At 44.3% G+C, this 22,936-nt stretch overlaps 1 protein-coding gene across 1 annotated transcript; it reads left to right on the top strand.

The window, feature by feature from the left end:
- Nucleotides 1-3,713: 3,713 nt before the first annotated feature.
- LOC133792464 (uncharacterized) lies at nucleotides 3,714-4,181 on the top strand. The gene has a single exon (XM_062230371.1). The coding sequence runs from the start codon at nucleotides 3,714-3,716 to the stop codon at nucleotides 4,179-4,181; it is 468 nt and encodes a 155-aa protein (XP_062086355.1).
- Nucleotides 4,182-22,936: the final 18,755 nt, after the last annotated feature.

Raw genomic sequence — 22,936 nt, 5'->3', positions numbered from 1 at the left:
TAATTCACATAAACATGCATATTATCATTTAATGGCATAATTAAACAAGTGTGGCCCTCCCGCCCTACTATTCCCGCCATTAAAACACATCGGAGAATTCGGGGCATTACACATTACCGATGAAGAGTTCGACTACGAGTCACCATTCATGCGAGAAATCTAGTTTGAACAACTCTCGACTAACTTTAAAGAACCTCATATGAGGGCACCTTGGTACCCAATTACCACTTGGACGCCTTCAATGATTTAATGAAGTTGAGAGGGATCAATAGCAGAGCAAGGTGTCACTGTTTTGCTGTCACGCTGAAAGGGCCTGCATACAAGTGGTTCAAGAGGCTGAGGTCAGCGACCATTAGGTCATGGCAACAATTTTTCGATGATTTTTTCCAACAACATCATGTTGTACATGATCACACCATGTTGGGCACTAGCCTCGCTAACATAAAGCAAGGAGAAGGAGAAAGCCTAAAGAGTTATATCCATAGGTTCAACATGGAGGCGACTAAAATGGGAAGTCTGACCAGGGGAGAACTCAAGATGGCAATCATGGATGGAGTGCGCCCAGGCAGTAAGCTTTGGGATAATATGCTCAAAAGGGAGGTCACCGACTTAGATGACTTCTACGAAAGAGCACAAAAGTACATTCGTGTCGAGGATGGCCATGAGAACCTAAAGGCAGGAAAAAGTGAATCCCATGTCAAGCCCTCAGCCCATGAAGGTTCAAATGGCGCAAAAAAGAAGGTGTACGAGGGGCTGAGAGATGACCACCAGAGAAGGCCCAAACGCGAAGGCGACCCTAGGCAAGTGTCTTACACCTTCTATACAAACCTGACAGACACCAAAGAACATATCTACCTCACGAATGAAGGCCAAGTTCCCTTCAAGAGGCCACTGCTGATGAGAAAAGATCAATCCAAAAGGGACCCTAACAAATACTGCCAGTACCACAAGGACATTGGCCATACCATAGCAGAGTGTACCCATTTGAAAGTAGAAATTGAGGAGTTCATACGCAGGGGGCACCTGGGCAGATATGTTAGAAGGGAAAACCAAAGACTGGAGGACACGACGGCGTCACCTCGAGCTCAAGAAAGAGCCCCGAAAGTACAAGGAGAAGTGAGAATGATCTTCGGAGGCCCAGGATTTGGAGGAGAGTCCAGGAAGGGGCGGGACATGTATGCTAGAGAAGCCAGAAGGAGTCCACCACCGTGTGTCATGAGCCTAGAGCAACAACCCCTGAAAAGTTTTAAGGGGGAAAATGACTCAATCACTTTCACTGAGGAAGATGCACGAGGGGTGCATTTCCCCCAAAATGATCCTTTGGTGTTGACCATTCAACTGGTCAATATGAGGGTACATCAGGTCCTCATAGACAACGGAAGTTTCGTGGACATCTTGTATCACCCCGCCTTGGAGAAGATGGGATTGGGCATCAGACTGAAACCCTGCCATTCCTCCTTATACGGATTCACATGGGACTCGATACAACCTTTAGGAGTGATCAAATTGGCCCTCACCATGGGAGAACAACCTAGACAAACCACTATCATGACAGACTTTGTCGTGGTAGATTGTGCTTCGGCTTTCAACGCGGTATTGGGGAGACCATCCTTGAGAGAATTGAAAGAAATAACTTCAATATATCACCTAGCTGTCAAATTTCCAACTCCTAGGGGAATTGCGAGTATGAAAGGGGAACAAAAAGAAGCGAAGGAGTGTTATAACACCTCCCTTCGCATGTCTCTAAAGCCCCAGGAATCGATGGCAATGGTAATGCATAGAGGCACAAACCCACAGGAACTAGATCCGCGAGTCACAGAGGAGCTAGGGCCCGAACCTGTGGAGGAGTTAGAAGAAATCGTTGTAATGGAAGAACCATTACGAAAGTTGAAGGTGGAAAAAAACCTTTAAGATGGCACAAAGGAGAAATTGGTGAGGTTCCCGAAGAATAATCTCGATGTATTTGCTTGGAGTCACAAAGACATGGTGGGGATAGATCCTTCCATCATATGCCACCATTTAAATATCAACCCTGAGGCAAGGCAAGTTAGGCAAAAGAGACGAGCGCTCGATTCAGAAAGGTATGCTGCCTTGAAGGAGGAGGTCGACAAACTGAAGGCAAATGGGTTCATTCGCGAAGCATTCTACCCTGTGTGGGTATCGAACCCCGTACTAGTCCCAAAACCGAATGGAAAATGGAGTATCTGTGTGGACTTCTCTAACCTCAATAGGGCTTGTCCTAAGGATAGCTTCCTACTTCCAAGAATAGATCAATTGGTGGATGCGACAGTTGGACATGAATTACTAAACTTTATGGATGCTTACTCTGGGTACAACCAGATACCCATGAACCCCGCTAATGAAGAGCATACTTCATTCATAACGGATAAAGGACTCTACTGTAACAAAGTGATGCCTTTTGGATTGAAGAACGCAGGTCTACCAAAGATTGGTGAACAAGATATCCGCTAACCAGATAGGAAGGAACATGGAGGTCTACATTGACGATATGTTGGTGAAGACCAAAAATGCCGAAGAACTCAATGGGGACCTGAGTAAGATGTTCAACGCACTTCGAAAATACCGGATGAAGCTGAATCCATGCAAGTGCACTTTCGACGTCTCTTCGGGAAAGTTCTTGAGTTTCATGGTCAACTCCAGAGGCATTGAAGCTAATCTTGACAAAATAAAGGCATTAGTAGAAATGAATCCACCCAAGAGCAAGAAAGAGGTCCAGTGTCTAACAGGAAGAGTGGCATCACTCAACAGATTCATTTTGAGGTCCACGGACAAGTGCCTCTCATTCTTCAACGTCCTGAAAGGGAGAAAAAAGTTTGCTTGGGATGGAGATTGCGAGGAAGCCTTTGCCAAGTTAAAGGAGCACCTAGGGAAGCCACCTTTTTTGGCTAAACCAGAGAAGGGCAAAAGGCTATACTTATACTTGGCAGTATCCGAGCACGCCATAAGCACTGCCCTGTTTAAAGGAGAAAATAAGCACCAACAACCTGTGTACTACGTTAGTAAACAGTTGGTAGACGTGGAGAACCGATACACAGAGATAGAGAAGTTGGCATATGCCTTAGTTGTGGCTTCAAGAAAGTTAAGGCCCTACTTCCACGCCCATGAGATTAAGGTACTTACTGATAACCCCTTGAGACAGGTCTTGCACAAACCTGAAACCTCGGGAAGACTGATGAAATGGTCAACTGAGTTAATTCAATTCGACATCACATATACCCCAAGGACCTCCATCAATGGGCAAGTGCTCCCGGACTTCATAGTCGAGTTCACCTATCGACCCAATGATGAAGGAGATATAGGAGGGAGAGAATCGGTTGGTAAGGAAGAGGAAAGAAAGTTTGAGGAATGGAGCCTCCATGTGGATGGGGCATCCAACGAAGGGGGAGTTGGAGCAGGTATCGTGATGACTGGCCCTAGAGGACACAAGATGTATTGCACGATAAGGTTTGGATTTGAAGCCTCAAACAACGAGGCAGAGTATGAAGCGCTTCTAGACGGATTGCGGTTGGCCCAGGGGCTAAAGGTATCACATTTACACATTTTTAGTGACATACAGTTGATGGTATTCTAGGTGAAGGGCGAGTATCAGGCGAAGGGTCCTAAAATGGCCGCATACTTAACAAGGGTAAAAGGTTATCTGGAACAATTGGAGGGGTATAGCATAGAGCAAATCCCAAGAGAGACTAATACCCATGCCGATGCCCCTCGCAAAGTTAGCATCCACAAAGGATGGAGATATACTCGAGTCTGTACCTGTGGAGTACTTATCTAGGCCAAGCATCACTGAAGAAGAGGTTCATATGATCAACACCCCAAAAGAATCATGGGTCGACCCAATTATGAAATACCTAAGGGATGGAGCTTTACTGACAGACAAGAGAGAGGCTCGGAGGCTGGTATATAAATCTGCCCAGTACACCTTAGTAGACGGGGTCTTCTACAAGAGAGGATTTTTTGTGTCGCTCTTGCGGTGTGTTGATGAAGAGGAAGCAATGAAAGTTCTATATGAAATACATGAGGGCGAATGCGGCAACCATGCGAGTAGGCCATCTACGGCTAGGAAAACAATGAGACAAGGATACTACTGGCCCTCTATGGATAAGGATGTGACAAATGTCAGAGACACGCAAACTACTCCCGGAAGCCCCCAAATGAGTTGATCAGCTTGACCAGCCTTTAGCCTTTTGCTATTTGGGGAATAGACCTGATCGACGCCCTTCCCGTAGGCAGAAGAGGAGCCAAGTACGCAGTCGTAGCGATAGATTACTTCACCAAGTGGGTTGAATTAGAACCACTAATAAAAATAACGGCCAAGTAGATCACCACCTTTGTCTGCAGGTATGGAGTCCCCTACAAAATCATTTCTGACAATGACACCCAGTTTGAGGGGGCAACGTTCTAGGAGTACTGTAAGGAGAAAGGAATAAGGATAAGCTTCTTAGCTGTTGTGCATCCACATGCCAATGGGCATGTGGAGGCCATTAACAAAGTCCTCAAGAAGAACCCTACCAAGCTAGAAAAATTGAATGGAGCCTGGGTTAAGGAGCTACCCAATGTGCTTTGGGCCTATAAGACTATGCCATGCTCAACCACCACGGAGACCCCTTTTCCCTTAGCATATGGATGCGAGGCTGCCCTCCCAGTTGAGATGAAGGTTAACTCCTTCAGAATACAGGCATATGAGGACCAAGTCAACCATGCGAAAATGGCTAGAAACATAGATATGTTAGAAGAAAGAAGGGAAAGGGCACAACTAAGAGTGGCGGTATACCAGCAACGGGCAGCGAGGTACTACAACTCCAGGGTACGAGAAAGAATGTTTAGGGTAAGAGACTTGGTGCTGAGAAAATTACTCCCCAACATGCGAGACCCAAGGGCGGGGGTACTAGAGGCAAACTAGGAAGGACCCTACCAAGTCACCCAATGCATACAGCCGAACACTTAGAAACTAGCATGAATGGATGACATCGTTATACCGCGAGTATGGAACGCAAAACACCTCAAGAAATACTACCAGTACGACTTTCATATCCAATGCAAAGAATATTCGTATTTAGTTTATGTAACGCCCTACTACCTTAGATTCGTTACTAAGTGAGTTTAAAATGTGCATTTAACTTTCTAACCAAGAATTTAGATCAAAAGTGTAACCAAACTGTATTAAAATCAGATAATCTGAAAATGTAGTCTTTCATTGAAAATTGTAAAGTGTTTTACATTTGGGATCCTAAAATAGTGTTTATAAATATTTACAACTCAAAGTAAGTTTAAAGTCGACTACACAACAAAATAAGATTCAGTACAAAGCATCTCCCAAATATACCCCTGGCCGTGGCAGCCAGGCATACCAAACATGTACTCGTCGCTTCATGCTCTCCATACTCATGGTTGGTCGGCTTTCCCCTTGCCCTTACCTGCACCACAGAGCACCCGTGAGCCGAAGCCCCGCAAGAAAACTCCACACAAATAGATAACATATGCATATCAATCACTCAGCATACAACAAATCCGCCAACAGGCTAGACACATACGGCCATGCCATCCCAAGCGCTTTACCAGGCCCTGGGTTTGCGGTCTACACTGTAAGGATATCCCAGGTATCCATTAGGGTCTTACCCTGGCAACTCGCACTCCGCGTGCTAAATGCTGCTCCCAGTCCCTTGCCGTTCTCGGCCTTCGCCGTTCTCGGCCTTCGCCGTTCTCGGCCCTTGTCGTTCTCGATCTTCACCGTTCCCGGCTCTTGCCGATCATTCACATATATGCATACATAGCATAATTAAACAAACACTTAAACATGTATTGACACAATCAATGGGCTACGCCATGCACATAATCATATAAGGTCGTGCCCGGCAACACAACTATGGGGCCTCTCCATAGCACTCTCATTACTAACCAATTCATAATCTTCTTCCGGAACCAATCCCGAGCTCTTGGGACCTCCTGTCTCCCCACACAAGGTAGTGGAAGCGTCCCCAGAGCCCCCTGAGCCAAAACCCTAAAAACACAATTTCCCCCTTCTAGAAATTGGCCTAGCGCTGCGACACAACCCTATAGGGGCCGCAGCGCCTAGAATGGTGCCCTCCTCCTGATTCAACCTAGCGTCGCGACATGGAAGAACAGGGTCGTGGCGCTCATACGCGAACCTAGAAAACTGGGTTTTTCCCGAGCCAAAACTCTTCCATATCAATACCCAACTACTCCTAAGTCCCTAATTCAACCTAGAACTTCATATAAACAGTATAACAACTTATGAACACTAGAAACACACTCAAACACTCCTCCAAACTCAGAATCACAAAGTGGTTTAAAACTTTACAAAATTTAAACCACACTTTATAAAACTTAAACCACCTTTTAGAAATCTTAAATCACACCAGAAAATAAACTTCAGAGATTCACGAAATTCTTACCTCAAACAGGGATTCGACCTTGAGCTATCTCCAAGTCCAATACCAAGCTTAAATCCCTTGATTCCCTAGCTGAACCTCATAATAACTAAGCCACAATTCCAATTTTCAGCACTCAACTCAAATTCTCAAAAACATGCAAAAAGACTCAAAATTAGAGATGAAGCCTTACCTCTGAATTATTCTTGGCCTAAGCTTGACTCTAGTTGCCCCAATCTCAACCTTGAATTCCTTCCTTAGCCTCAAAGAAATTCAACTCTTTTCCACCTTCCTTTCCTAGCTTCTTGGTTCCTCTAGACTTCCAACAAAACATTCAGATTATGCCTAAGTGTAAATAACTTATATGACTTCTCCTCAGCCAAGGTTATCTTCTCCTAAGGCCAAATTACCACTTTGCCCTTTCCCTTAATAAAATTCCTATACTAGCCTCAGGGGCAATTCCATCATTTCACCCAAATCCCGCTAAGTCCTCGAGTATACCTAAAAATCCTCATTTAATCCTGACATGTCTAAACTATTACTAAATCACTAATCGCTACTCAATAATTCCCAAACACTTTATACTATTCCCAAAATACCCCTAAGCTCCTCCCGAGCCGAGTATTTGGCCCCATTGTGACTTTCTAGCTAAACAGCTCTCTAGGACCGTCTCGGATCGTGCACCACAATTATATCACCACTCACACGTGGTATCAGTCACAATACACATAAATATAACATTTATGCCCTCAATGGGCTAAAATTACAAACATGCCCCTAATAACCAGACGGGGCCCACATTCACATTTAATTCACCTAAACATGCATTTCTAATCACATACTCATCAAACTCACATATTATGATAATTAATCACTTATTGCCCTCTAGGCACGCTAATCAAGGCCCTCAGCCTTATTAGCAAATTTGGGTCGCTACAACTATCCCCTCCTTACAGAAATTTCGTCCTCGAAATTACCTGAACAACTCGGGATACCGCTCCCGCATCTCTGATTCAAGTTCCCATGTCGCCTCCTCAACTTTGCTGTTCTTCCACAACACTTTCACCAAGGCGATGATCTTGCTTTGCAAGACATTATCCTTCTGATCAAGAATCTGAACCGGCTTCTCCTCATAAGACAAATCATAGTCTAGCTCCAAATTCTCATAACTCAGTACATGCGTCAAATCCGACACATACTTCCAGAGCATGGACTCGTGAAACACATCATGAACCCCTGATAAGGCTGGAGGCATCGCCAATCTGTAAGCTACCTCTCCAACCCGTTCTAGAATCTCGAAGGGGCCAACAAACCTAGGGCTCAGCTTGCCCAGAACACCAAACCGTTTTACTCCTCTCAAAGGTGAAACCCTAAGAAACACATGGTCACCGACTTGAAATTCTACGCTCCTGCGTCTCAAGTCCGAGTAACTCTTCTGGAAACTCTGGGAGGCGAGCATTCAAGCTCTAATCTTCTCAATCGCCTCATTGGTCCTATGAACCATTTCAGGACCCAAATAACTCCTCTCACCCGTCTCATCCCAATGGATAGGTGACTTGCACTTCCTCCCATAAAGCATCTCATACGGAGCCACTCCGATAGTCGTCTGATAACTGTTATTGTACGAGAACTTAATCAAAGGAAGATACTTACTCCAAGATCCCCCAAAGTCTAGCACACAGGCTCGTAACATGTCCTCCAGTATCTGAATCATCCTCTCAGACTGTCCATCTGTCCGAGGATGATAAGCGGTACTAAACCGTAACTGTGTGCCCATAGCCTTCTGCAGACTCTCCCAAAACTTGGAGGTGAAGGTGGGGTCCCTGTCGGATACTATCGACCTCGGAGCCCCATGAAGTCAAACAATTTCCTTCACATATAACTCGGCATACTGCTCCACAGTATAAGTCGTCCTGACAAGTAAAAAGTGGGTGGACTTGGTATACCTATCCACAATCACCCAAAACGAGTCATGTTGTCCCACGGTCTTCAGCAAGCCAACCACGAAGTCCATGGTAATATCTTCCAACTTCTACTCTGGAATCCTTAGAGGCTGCAACAATCCTTCCAGCCTCTAATGTTCAGCCTTGACCTGCTGGAAAGTTAAGCACTTGGCCATATAATCCACCACATCCCTCTTCATGCTCGACCACCAATACAAAGCTCTTAGATCTTGGTACATCTGCGTCGTACCTGGATGTAAGGAATAGGGAGTGGTATGTGATTCATCTAAGATCTCCCTCCGGATATCAGAATCCACCAGAACACATATCCGACCCTTGTACTTCAGTAACCCCATATCCGAGATAGAGAAGTCCTTAGCCGCTCTGAATAAGATGTTCCCTCTGTGACCTCTCAACTGGGAATCCTTCCCCTGCGCCTCCTTGATCCTCTCAAGGATTGTAGACTGAAGAGTGATGTTGGCTAACTGACCAACCACTAACTCTATACCCGCTCTAGTCATCTCCTCCGCTAGCTTATTGGATATCTGTCTCAAACTGAACAACTGTCCTGGGCCCTTCCGACTCAATGCATCATCCAATACATTAGCCTTCCCAAGATGGTATAAGATATCACAATCATAATCCTTAACCAACTCCAGCCACCGCCTTTGGCCCATGTTCAAATCCTTTTGAGTAAAGAAGTACTTCAAATTCTTATGGTCGGTGTATATCTCGCACTTCTCACCATATAAATAATGTCTCGAAATCTTAAGTGCGAATACCACCGCTGCCAACTCCAGATCATACGTGGGATATCTCTACTCATAGTCCTTCAACTGTCTCAATGCGTAGGTTATCACCTCACCAGCTTGCATCAGCACACACCCTAGACCCTGTCTGGAAGCATCACAATAAACCATAAACTTCTCATTATCTGTCGACAAACTCAGTACTGGCGCGGTGAGCAGTCGCCGCTTCAACTCTTTGAAATTGTTCTCACATCTGTCTGTCCAAACATACTTTGTCTTCTTCTTTGTCAATTCTGTCAATGGCGTAGCTATCTTGGAGAACCCTTCAACAAACCGCCGATAATACCCTGCCAATCCCAGAAAACTTCTCACTTCAGGAACACTGCTCGGTCTAGGCCAGTCTTTCACCACCTCAATCTTACTTGGGTCAACCAGAATCCCCTCCTTACTGACAATATGGCCTAGAAACGTAACTTGCGGTAGCCAAAACTCGCACTTGCTGAACTTGGCATATAACCTATGCTCTCTCAATCGCTGCAATACCAAACGCAGATGCTGCTCATGCTTTGACTCTGACTGAGAGTATACCAGAATGTCATCGATAAACATAATCACGAACTTGTCCAAGTAGTCCTTGAAAACCCTATTCATCATGTCCATAAAAGCTGCTGGGGCGTTGGTTAATCCAAAGGACATAACCAGGATTCATAGTGTAATGCCCCGACATCCCTAATGTGGTTTAATTGTTGGATTAGTAGGCCGAGAGGGCCATAATTGATTTATTATGCCATTAAACTGTTATATGCATGTTTATTTGAATTATATTATAATATGATTTTAAATGCATGCATGTGGGTCCACATTTCATGATAGGGGTATTTTGGTAATTTGGCCAGTTGAGGGCGTAATTATATATTTGTATGCATGTCGGTGATATATTATTGAGGCCACATTATAATGTGGATTTGTTTGAGCTATTCGGCATGAGAAGATCTTTGAATATTAAGTAGCGGTTTAGTCATAATGGGAGTAAGTTCGAGGCTCGGGGTGAGTCTCGGGATGTTTTAATGATTAGAGCGTTGCCGGGAATAAAAGGGTAGCAGGATATGAATTATTGGTATTTGAGAATATCGAGAATAGCGGGAATTGGAGAGCGTTTATTATGATTAACGAAATAGGTGAAAGATGATGATTTTACCCTTGGGTAGACTTTAGAAGCTTTAAATGACCTAGGGGAATTAGGGTCATTTGACTTAGGATATACATGGTTTAAGTTGGCTGTAGAAACATATAGAACAAAAACAGAGCAAGGCTTCTTCTTCCCGTACATCATCTTCCCTCTATCTCCCTTTGAAGTTTTTGGTCCCAAATTGAAGTATAAAGCTAGGAAATCAAAGCTTGGAGGTTATAGACTTAGTTCATCTACTAAGGAGGATTTAAAACCAGCTGGAGGTAAGAAATTGTCCATGAATTCCAAGTATTACTCTGTTTTTCTTTTAGTTTTCAGCATGTAGAATTTTGATGTGGATAGTTGGAATTAAAGGGAGTTTTTGTGTAAGATTGATTGGGTTTTGGTGAGGGGCTGATGTAGATGAGGTTTAGGGGTTGAATTGGGTGTTTTGGTAAGGTTTTGGATTGGTTTGGAAGGTTGGTTTCAAGGGGGATCGCAAGGAGGGAAAACAGAGGTATTGCTGGTCTGAAGTTGGCGCAGCAGCGCCATTCTAGGCGCAGCAACGCTAGGCAGGGCAGAGAGTTGGGCCTCTCTGACTTGGAAATAGTGCCTCAGCGCCATTTAATAGGGCTGCAGCGCTGATCCATTTTCCAACAAGCCTATTTTAGGGCTCGGAATGACCTTTAAGGCTTGGGGTTTGGTTTCTTTGCCCCGTTTAAGTATATTTAGATTCCCGAGAGTGCGGGATTGATCCCGGGAGTGTGGTTTTAGATTGTGAACCATTTATTGATTTACTTTATTAATGGATTATATTTGGTTATGATTAGGTAACCGCTAAGGAATCTAAAGGTTGATTGTTCTCAAGGGTCGTTCTTATATTATTTCTCGCTCGAACCTGAGGTAAGAAAATTGCACCCTGTGTATGTATGGCATGCATATTTGTTATTGAGACATGTTGATTGATAAATGTGGACATGGATTGCCTAGTAAATGCTAGCAAATGTTGTTTACCTGTATATGTACTGACTAGTCAAGGACATTGACCTAAGAGTCAGAAATGACATAAGCGTCCTAAACGCAGGGCCGAATGAAGATTAGATCTAATCGATATCAGCGTTGAATGGCTCTAAGGCATTAACGCTGGACTGACCCTAAGGTCGATGAACTTATAAGTGCTTGTCTAGTCTAAGACTAATTACTAGAGCCAGGGCCTAAGGCCCCGGTGATTGCTTGTCACATGGCTAAGGAACGATGTTCCAGGGTTATGACTCTATGGTCATGAGGAAGGTTATGTTGGTGACTAGTCACCATGCACCTATCCTGTTTGAAATAATAAAAGTTCACTTATCTATTAAGCCCTAGTGACCCTATCGTCACAAGGCTAAAGGGAGCTAGACCCAACTTAGTGACTTTTGTGACCGTCACCTATTTGTATGGACTGATAGTCCTGAATGATTATTATGATCATTGATGATATTATATCATGCTTTATTGTGTTTTCTTGCTGGGCCTTGGCTCATGGGTGCTATGTGGTGCAGGTAAAGGGAAAGAAAAGCTCACCCAACCTTGAGTGGAGAGCTTAGGTGGTGATGTGTACATATGCGGCCGCTTGGCCACCACGGCCAAGGAGTTCTCAGAGGAACTAGGGGTTTACCCTATTTTTGCCGCTTAGGTTGGTGGGTTGTAAATTTGAAACAGTAATGACCATTTTGAATTGTAAATAACTTATAAATGTTTTTTATGGGCCCGTGAACAGTTTTATGTATTTAATAAAATATATCCTTTCCTTTTGATTGATTTTCCACCTTACCATGTTAATAACACTTAGAAGCACATTTTTAACCAAAGGACTCGGGTAGCGAGTCAAATTTCTGGTTCACCGTTCATCGTAACTGTTCTGGAGTAACCAGGGAATTACAACTTGGTATCAGAGCATGCCAAGGTTAAAGTTCCTAAAGACTGGCTGGGCATGTACATACATCACTGAAGTCAAGCTCGACTCATGGTTTGGTAACTATTTATCTAGTTATTTGTATAACTACTTAAATATAGTATATATGATTTACCTGTATGCATGAGACACCATGTTAAACCTATTATCCAGATTTCCGGATAGCGTTTAGATGGATATCCTCGGGGAAGCAGAATTATCAAAGTCTTTCACGGAAGGTGACCAGAGCTCGCGGATAGACAGAAAGGCTTCGCCTCTCCCGTTTAGTGTCCGGCTTACTCTTTCAAGCAAACGCGACACGGAAGCTCGTCAACTCTCCCGGACCCCCGAAGGGATATCCTTCGGGGAAGCTCCTTCTAGGAGAAGCTCTTCAGGTTGCCTTCGCGGAAAAAGTTCCGTGCCTCGCACGGAACAAGACCAAGCGGTCGAGTCATGGAGGAGGCATAGTTGGAATGATATCCGCCTGACACAGGATCCCGCCTGACACGCCCGACAGGTCAAGGCCACACACATCCCAGCACGCCTAAAAGTACCATTTCGCCTACTGTTCCGCTGACAACTTGGAAAAGACGGCTGCCTTTGTGCATTCCCCATACTTTCACGTAAATATACCCACATAGAGCCTGGTAGCCAGGCGACTACGGTAATTGTATCCCCTATTTATGGCTGGTGTAATTAAGACTCATGGGAGTAGAGAAAAACCCTAATCCAAAACCCTAGCTATAAAGACCCCCTCATTTTACGATAGGGGGGACGGCCAACAAATCACATAGCAAGAACTCTACTAAAATCTCCCCAGCTTCATCTTCTCCAAGAGAACCCGAGAGAAACACTGTGAGGTTGTGAGTTTCTTGTACACCAGCTGTTTAACTGTTATTCTCTACAAGTATAATAACATCGACTCGTGGACTAGGGCTCGTTAACGCCTGAACCACGTAAAAACACTATTTGTTTATTTACATTTCTGCACTTCTACAGTTCTTATCTTTTTATTATTCCGTTCGTATTCATTTCTGAAAAACTCGGTAAACAAAACCTATGCCCTGAAATATTATATCCTCAGCAAATGTGTGCTAACCAGTACTAAGATTGCTGGAACATACTCATTAGTATGGTTGATTATGAATTATTATGCGATACATGCTGAGTGCTAAATGCTATAAACATGTATCTGCCTGCATAATTGAATGACTGTGGAATGTGATATTTGTCTGTTTGTTCTTGGACCGTAAGGCGGCAAGAGGTTTTGTTATTACTACCTGACTGGCCGTATTGATCATTATTTCAGCAAGGTAACAGATAAGAATGAATCCAGGGCAGACATATACTTCAGTTGTCCAGAGTGATCAAGGCCAGAATAATAACAGTCAGGGTCAAGAAAATGACCAGTCTCAGATTCCACAGCCGGCTCCTGCAAACTGGCAGCAGTTGTTTAATGATTTGCAGGCAACAATGTTGAAATAGGGAGAGGAGCTTCGTCTCCTGAGACAACAGCAAGTGCCTGCAGTGGCTAGTGTATCAGAGGCACCTCCTGTGTTGGTGCCAGCAGCAGATCAGCTGCCTGAGGTAGGAAATAAATGGGAACCTCTTTATAAAAGGTTAAGGAAGCAGCAACCTCCTGTATTTAAGGGCAGTGCAAATCCTGCCAAGGCGGAGTAATTGATGAGTATGATTACCACTATCCTTGATTTCATGAGGGTAACTGGTAACGAGAGGGTGGCCTGTGCCACTTATATGTTTAGGGAGGATGCCCAGATCTGGTGGGAGGTTATTACCCAGACCAGAAATGTAAATGCCCTGAGTTGGGAAGAGTTTCAAACTCTGTTTAATGAGAAATACTACAATGATGCCATCAGGGCAGCTAAAGCTGATGAGTTTATTAGGCTACTTCAGGGAAGTTTGTCAGTCACTGAGTATGCCTTAAAGTTTGATCGTTTGGCGAAGTTTGCCATGGAACTGGTGCCCACTGATGGGACCAGGAGGTAGAGATTCCTTCAGGGGCTACAGCCCAGATTAGCCCGTGATGTACGTATCACCACTGTGGCTGGGGTTACTACCTATGCACAGGTGGTTTAGAAGGCACTCACAGCTGAGAGTGCAGAGAACAAGATCTGGCGTGACAGTGCAGCCAAAAAGGATTTCAGGAGGACAGGTCCTCCATTTGTGGGTTTAGGTAGGGGTGTTGGCCCGGTGATCAGAAGAGGAAGGTTCCTGACATCTTCACAGTTCCAGGTCCTAATAGGTGACCCCGTGGTATTTCTATGGGTTGTACAGGTGGCAGTGAAGCCTGGACGTCTTACCCTGAGTGTCCTAGATGCAAGAGGCATCACTTGGGAGAGTGTAGGGCAAAGGCCTGCTTCTCATGTGGAGCAATGGGTCATCTTAAGAAGGATTGCCCTAAGGCAAGAAAAGAAGAACCCAGGAAGGCGACAGCTCGGCCCCAGATCGAGTGTTCGCATTGACACAAGCAGAAGCTGAGGCTTCTCCCTCAGTCGTTACAGGTCAGCTTCTTAGTGTTGGAACCCCTTATAATGTATTGATTGATTCTGGTGCTACACATTCTTTTGTTGCCAGTAGTATTATTGATACACTGTGTAGACCCTGTGATTTTTATGCTGTGGGGTTTGGAACTTTGTTACCCACTGGAGAGTTAGTGGTATCCAGGAGATGGGTCAGATCTTTGCCAGTGACAGTGGAGGGCAGAGAGTTGTCAGTGGACTTGATAGAATTGGTTATGACTGACTTCGACATGATATTGGGTATGGATTGGTTAGCGAAGTATGGGGCAACCATTGATTGTAGAAGGAAGATGGTCACCTTTGAGCCTGAAGGTGAGGATCCTTTTGTGTTTGTTGGTACTGTGCATGGACCTCGTATTCCTATGATTTCTGTGTTGAGGGCTAGGGATTTATTGCAAAGAGCTTGCATTGGATTCTTAGCCAGTGTGGTTGATACCACTCAGGTCATGCCAGTGAGACCAGAAGAGACTAGACTTGTTTGTGAATTCCTGGATGTGTTTCCAGAAGATTTGCCAGGGTTGCCACCACACAGAGAAATTGAGTTTGTGATAGAACTGGCACCAGGGACGGAGCCAGTGTCTAGAGCGCCTTACAGAATGGCCCCATCTGAGTTAAAAGAGTTAAAAGTGCAGTTGTAAGAGCTGTTAGATTTGGGTTTTATCAGACCTAGTTTCTCACCTTAGGGTGCGCCAGTTCTGTTTGTGAAAAAGAAAGATGGTTCTCTGAGGATGTGCATTGATTACAGGGAACTGAATAAGCTGACAAGTAATATCAAGTATCCTTTGCCAAGGATAGATGATATGTTTGATCAGTTGCAAGGTAAGAAGGTATTCTCAAAGATCGACCTTCGTTTTGGTTATCATCAGTTGAGGGTTAAGGAGGGAGACATACCAAAGACTGCTTTTCGTACCAGGTATGGGCATTATGAGTTCTTAGTTATGTCATTTGGATTGACTAATGCCTCTGATGCTTTTATGGATCTGATGAACAGAGTGTTCAAGGATTATCTAGACCAGTTTGTGATCGTCTTCATCGATGATATTCTGGTATATTCTCAGACTGAGTCAGAGCATGAGCAACATCTGAGGTTGGTTCTATAGAGATTGAGGGAACACAGACTGTTTGCGAAATTCAAGAAGTGTGAATTCTGGTTGTCTCAGGTATCCTTTCTTGGACACATTGTCAATAAGGAGGGGATTAAGGTAGATCCAGCAAAGATCAAAGCGGTCAGAGATTGGCCAAGGCCAAAGAATGCTTCTGAAGTTTGAAGTTTCCTTGGATTGGCAGGTTATTATAGGCGTTTCATGGAAGGGTTCTCAAAGATTGTTATTGCATTGACTGAGCTGACACGCAAGAGCCAGAAATTTGTGTGGTCAGATAAATGTGAGAACAGCTTCTAGGAATTGAAGCAGAGATTGATTACAGCTCCGATTCTGAGTCTTCCAACAGGTTAGGAGAAGTTTGTGATTTACTATGATGCTTCTCATCAGGGTTTGGGCTGTGTTCTGATGCAATCAGAAAAGGTAATTGCTTATGCTTCTCGTCAGTTGAAGGAGTATGAAAAGAGATATCCCACTCATGATTTAGAGTTGGCGGCTGTGGTCTTTGCTTTAAAGATATGGAGGCATTATCTCTATGGAGAAAAGTGTGAGATTTATACAGACCACAAGAGCCTGAAGTACTTCTTCACCCAGAAAGATTTAAATATGAGACAAAGGTGTTGGCTGGAGTTAGTAAAATATTATGACTGTGAGATTTTGTACCATCCAGGAAAGGCCAACGTGCTAGCTGATGCTTTAAGCCGGAAGGGTCCGGGACAGATTTATGGTATGAGGCTGATAGCCAGGGAGTTAGCTGATGATATGACTAAAGCTGGTATAGAGTTACTGGTGGGCCAATTGGCTAATATTACGCTACAGTCTACGCTGTTAGAGAGAATCAGGGAGGGTTAGTTGAGTGATCCACAATTGATCAAGATCAGAGAGGATGTTTTGGCTGGAGCATCCAGAGATTATACAGTGTCTGAGTTAGGCTTGTTGAGATACAAGGGACGGATTTGTGTTCCGTTAGACACTGCTTTGAGGCGAGAGATTATGGATGAATCTCATACTACACCTTACTCTTTGCATCCAGGCACCACGAAGATGTATCAGGATGTGAGATCTTTGTATTGGTGGCCAGGGATGAAGAGGGATGTAGTAGAGTATGTGGCTAAGTGCTTGACATGTCAACAAGTCAAGGCTGAGCATCAGAGGCCGGCAGGGTTATTGCAGCCTCTGGATATCCCAGAGTGGAAATGGGAAGACATCACAATGGATTTTGTGGTGGGCTTACCCAGGAATGTTGGTCAGCATGATTCTATTTGGGTGATAGTGGATCGCTACACCAAGTCAACTCACTTCTTGCCAGTGAGGACTACTTATACAGTTGATCAGTATGCAGATCTCTATGTGAGAGAGATCGTGCGCCTCCATGGAGCACCTAGGTCGATCGTGTCAGATCGGGACCCTACCTTTACTTCCAAGTTCTGGGGGAGTTTGTAGAAGGCCATGGTGACACAATTGAAGTTCAGTACTGCTTATCATCCTCAGACAGATGGGCAATCTGAGAGAACGACCCAGATATTAGAAGACATGCTGCGAGCATGTGTGCTGGACTTTGGTGGATCTTGGAGCAAGTATTTGCCTTTGATAGAGTTCTCCTACAACAACAATTATCAGTCTACCATTGAGGTTGCACCTTATGAGATGCGTATGGTAGAAAGTGCAGATCTCCCATTCATTGGGATGAGACAGGTGAAAGGAGATACTTGGGTCTTGAGGCAGTTCAGAGGACCAGTGAGGCCATTGAAAAGATTAGAGCTCGGATGCTCACTTCTCAGAGTAGACAGAAGAGCTATGTAGATCCCAAGTGCAGGAATGTGGAGTTCCAAGTGGGAGACTATGTTTTCCTTAGAGTCTCACCATGGAAAGAGGTGAGAAGGTTTGGGAAGAAAGGCAAGCTGAGTCCTAGGTTTGTAGGTCCATTTGAAATCCTGGAGAGGATTGGTCAGGTGGCTTATAGGCTAGCTTTGCCTCCAATGTTGTCAGCCATTCATAATGTATTTCATGTTTCAGCTCTTCGGAGGTATGTATCTGATGTGAATCATATTTTGAGCTATGAAGATCTGGAGCTTGAAGCAGATCTCTCCTTTGAGGAGCAGCCAGTTCAGATACTTGACAGAAAGGATAAGGTCCTCAGGAATAAGACGATACCTTTGGTTAAGGTATTGTGGAGGAACAACAAGGACGAGGAAGCGACTTGGGAGCTGGAGTCAGACATACAGAATCAGTATCCTGAGCTGTTCAGGTAAATTTCGAGGATGAAATTTCTGTAAGGAGGGGATAGTTGTAATGCCCCGACATCCCTAATGTGGTTTAATGGTTGGATTAGTAGGTCGGGGGGGGGGCATAATTGATTTATTATGCCATTAAACCATTATATGCATGTTTATTTGAATTATATTATAATATGATGTTAAATGCATGCATGTGGGTCCACATTTCATGACAGGGGTATTTTGGTAATTTGGCTCGTTGAGGGTGTAATTGTATATTTGTATGCATGCCGGTGATATATTGTTGAGGCCACATTATAATGTGGATTTGTTTGAGCTATTCGGCATGAGACGATCTTTGAATATTAAGTAGCGGTTTAGTCATAACGGGAGTAAGTTCGAGGCTCGGGGTGAGTCTCAGGATGTTTTAATGATTAGAGCGTTGTCGGGAATAAAAGGGTAACGGGATATGAATTGTTGGTATTTGAGAATATCAAGAATAGTGGGAATTGGAGAGTGTTAATTATGATTAACGAAATAGGTGAAAGATGACAATTTTACCCTTGGGGAGACTTTAGAAGCTTTAAATGAACTAGGGGCATTAGGGTCATTTGGCTTAGGATATACATGGTTTAAGTTGGCTGTAGAAACATATAGAACAAAAACAGAGCAAGGCTTCTTCTTCTCGTACATCATCTTCCCTCTATCTCCCTTTGAAGTTTTTGGTCCCAAATTGAAGTATCAAGCTAGGAAATCAAAGCTTGGAGGTTATAGACTTAGTTCATCTACTAAGGAGGATTCAAAACCAGCTGGAGGTAAGAAATTGTCCATGAATTTCAAGTATTACTCTGATTTTCTTTTAGTTTTCAACCTATAGAATTTTGATGTGGATAGTTGGAATCAAAGGGAGTTTTTGTGTAAGATTGATTGGGTTTTGGTGAGGGGTTGATGTAGATGAGGTTTAGGGGTTGAATTGGGTGTTTTGGTAAGGTTTTGGATTGGTTTGGAAGGTTGGTTTCAAGGGGAATCGCAAGGAGGGAAAACAGAGGTGTTGCTGGTCTGAAGTTGGCGCAGCAGCGCTAGGCAGGGCAGAGAGTTGGGCCTCTCTGACTTGGAAATAGCGCCTCAACGCCATTTAATAGGGCTGCAGCGCTGGTCCATTTTCCAGCAAGCCTATTTTAGGGCTCGGAATGACCTTTAAGGCTCGGGGTTTGGTTTCTTTGCCCTGTTTGAGTATATTAAGATTCCCGAGAGTGCGGGCTTGATCCCGGGAGTGTGGTTTTAGATTGTGAACCATTTATTGATTTACTTTATTAATGGATTATATTTGGTTATGATTAGGTAACCGCTAAGGAATCTAAAGGTTGATCGTTCTCAAGGGTCGTTCTTATATTGTTTCTCGCTCGAACCTGAGGTAAGAAAATTGCACCCTGTGTATGTATGACATGCATGTTTGTTATTGAGGCATGTTGATTGATAAATGTGGACATGGATTGCCTGTTAAATGCTAGCGATGTTGTTTACCTGTATATGTACTGACTAGTCAGGGACACTGACCTAAGAGTCAGAAATAGCATAAGCGTCTTGAACGCAGGGCCAAATGAAGATTAGATCTAATTGATATCAGCGTTGAATGGCTCTAAGGCATTAACGCTGGACTGACCCTAAGGTCGATGAACTTATAAGCGCTTGTCTAGTCTAAGACTAGTTACTAGAGCCAGGGCCTAAGGCCCCGGTGATTGCTTGTCACATGGCTAGGGAACGATGTTCCAGGGTTATGACTCTATGGTCATGAGGAAGGTTATGTTGGTGAATAGTCACCATGCACCTATCCTATTCGAACTAATAAAAGTTCACTTATCTATTAAGCCCCAGTGACCCTATCGTCACAAGGCTAAAGGGAGCTAGACCCAACTTAGTGACTTTTGTGACTGTCACCTATATGTTTGGACTGATAGTCCTGAATGATTATTATGATCATTAATGATATTATATTATGATTTATTGTGTTTTCTTGCTGGGCCTTGGCTCATGGGTGCTATGTGGTGCAGGTAAAGGGAAAGAAAAGCTCACCCAACCTTGAGTGGAGAGCTTAGGTGGTGATGTGTACATATGCGGCCGCTTGGCCACTACGACCAAGGAGTTCTTAGAGGAACTAGGGGTTTACCCTATTTTTGTCGCTTAGGTCGGAAAGTTGTAAATTTGAAACAGTAATGACCATTTTGAATTGTAAATAACTTATAAATGTTTTTGATGGGCCCATGAAGAGTTTTATGTATTTAATAAAATATATCATTTTGTTTTGATTGATTTTCCACCTTACCATGTTAATAACACTTAGAAGCACGTTTTTAACAAAAGGACTTGGGTAGCGAGTCAAATTTCCGGTTCACCGTAATTGTTCTGGAGTAACCAGGGCGTTACACATAGTGTCCATACCTCGTGCGGAAAATGGTCTTTGGTATGTCCTCTTCTTTGATCCTTAATTGATGGTAACCTGAACGAAGATCAATCTTGGAAATCACTTTACTTCCCTATAGTTGGTCAAATAAATCATCGATCCTAGGCAGTGGATACTTATTCTTAATGGTCAACTTGTTCAGCTCCCTGTATTCAATACACATCCTAAGAGATCCATCCTTCTTCTTGACAAACAACATTGGAGCACCCCACGGCGATAAACTCGGTCTGATGAACCCCAAATCCAGTAACTCCTGTAACTGACTCTTCAACTCTGCCGAATCCATTCTATAAGGTGTCCTAGATACTGGCTCCACCCCTAGCGCCAACTCTATAACAAACTCGATCTCTCGCTGTGGCGGTAACCCTAGCAGGTCTGCTGGAAATAAGTCTGGAAACTCACATACCAATCTGGTCTCACCCGGTCCAACCGACACAACCCTAGAGGTATCCACAATGTTCGCTAGAAATCCTATGCAACCTTCCTGCAGCAGGTCTCTAGCCTTCAGTGCTGAAATCATAGGTACCCGCAGTCCACTAACTGTCCCCACAAATACAAAGGGTACCTCCCCTTCTGGTTCAAAAGTCACCATCCTGCGCTTGCAGTCAATCGTCGTCCCATACTTTGATAACCAATCCATCCCTAAAATCATATCGAATTCGTCCATCGCAAGCTCAATCAGATCAACAAACAACTCCCTACCATATAACTATACTGGCAAAGCTCTAATCCATCTCCTAATGACTACCAGTTCCCCAGTTGGCAACAAAGTCTGAAAACCCCTAGCATACAAATCACTAGGTCTACACAGCTGATCTATCACTCTGGCAGACACAAATGAATGGGTAGCTCCCGAATCAATCAATGTATTAAAAGATGATCCAGCACTAGAAATCTGACCTGTCACGACTAGGGGCTAGCCTCCGCCTTAGTCTGAGTCAAAGTGAATACTCTGGCAGGAGTGAGGCTGTCTCCCTGCTTCGGCTCCTCTTTTCTGGCCTATGGACAGTCCTTCTTCAAATGATTGGCTTTCCCACAGATAAAGCAGGCCCTGATCCTGCACTCACCCTGATGTCGCCATTTGCACTGTGGACACACTGGAAAACTCCTCCAGTTGTCACCTCCGCCCTGACGGCCATTAAAAGCACCTCGCGCCCTCCTGTACAAGCTAGGAGGAATAGAAGAATCTGGGGCTTTTCTCTTCTGCTCACTGGAGCCACTACCCTGACTGGATCCAATAAAAGGAGGCACTGTCATCCTGGCATCGCGCCTAATAACGCTCTCTCTCCAAATCTGATCCTCGGCCCCCTCAGTTGTAAGGGCCTTGTCCACAACCCAGGCATAAGTGGTAGTTTCTGGATCCAAGGTGATCTTTACATCACGGGCGATCATAACATTCAACCCCCGTACAAATCTGTCTCTTCTTGCTGCATTTGTCGGCACCAAATCCGGCGCGAACTTCGCCAATCGGTCAAATTTCAGGGCGTACTTTGTAACGGTCAACTGGTTCTGGGTCAGGTTGATGAACTCGTAAACCTTTGCAGCTCGGACTGCTACACTATAGTATTTATCGTTAAAGATGTTCCTGAATTCTTCCCAAGTCATAACTACCACATTCCTCCTCTGAACTACTACATCCCACCAGATGCGGGAATCCTCTTTGAACATATAGCTGGCACAAGCTACCCTCTCGTTCCCTTCAACCCTCATCAAATCAATAATAGAGGAAATCATATTCATCCACTACTCTGCCCGCAGTGGGTCTGGTCCACCCTCAAAGGTGGGAGGATGCTGCTTCCTAAACCTCTCATATAAAGGTTCCCATCTGTTCTCCATCATAGGCTGAACCCACACTGGAGCCACAACCTGCTGAACTGGCAACCCAGAGACCTGTGGAGGGGCCTGCTACCTCAACTGTCAAAGTTCTTCCTCTGTTCATTGCAATCTTGCTTCCATTTTGGCAAACATCTATTGCCAATTCTGTGGGGCAGGTGGAGGGTCCTGACCCTGGTTGTCATCCTCGACCCTACTGCCGCGGAGTCTAGATGATTTTCGAGGCATCACAACTATATGGCTGCAATCAACGACACTGCTCATCAAGCAAGATAACAACATCCAAAACCACCTCCCAAGTCATATCAGTCAACCATAACAACAATCCACATAGTACACAAATAGCATATAGCACTCAACGGGCCATGTCCTGACATGATGCATATGTTAACTCATTCATCACGCTCTATATAAAATATACAAGCAAACAGGGCTTTTAAGCACATACACAATCATTACCAACCAACCCTGAGTTGAGCTAGTCACTGACAGCGAGCGTACATGTTCGGTCATTCTCCAGGAACCATAAACCTTGGCTCGCTCTGATACCAAGTTGTGACGCCTTACTACCTTAGAGTCGTTA

This window comes from Humulus lupulus, chromosome 7 (genome assembly GCF_963169125.1).
Source record: "Humulus lupulus chromosome 7, drHumLupu1.1, whole genome shotgun sequence".
Lineage (NCBI taxonomy): Eukaryota > Viridiplantae > Streptophyta > Magnoliopsida > Rosales > Cannabaceae > Humulus > Humulus lupulus.
This window is presented reverse-complemented; position numbering and strand designations above follow the sequence as displayed.

Excerpts from the sequence above, each read along its gene's own strand:
- LOC133792464 (XM_062230371.1), top strand. The coding sequence starts at position 3,714 with ATGCCGATGCCCCTCGCAAAGTTAGCATCCACAAAGGATGGAGATATA.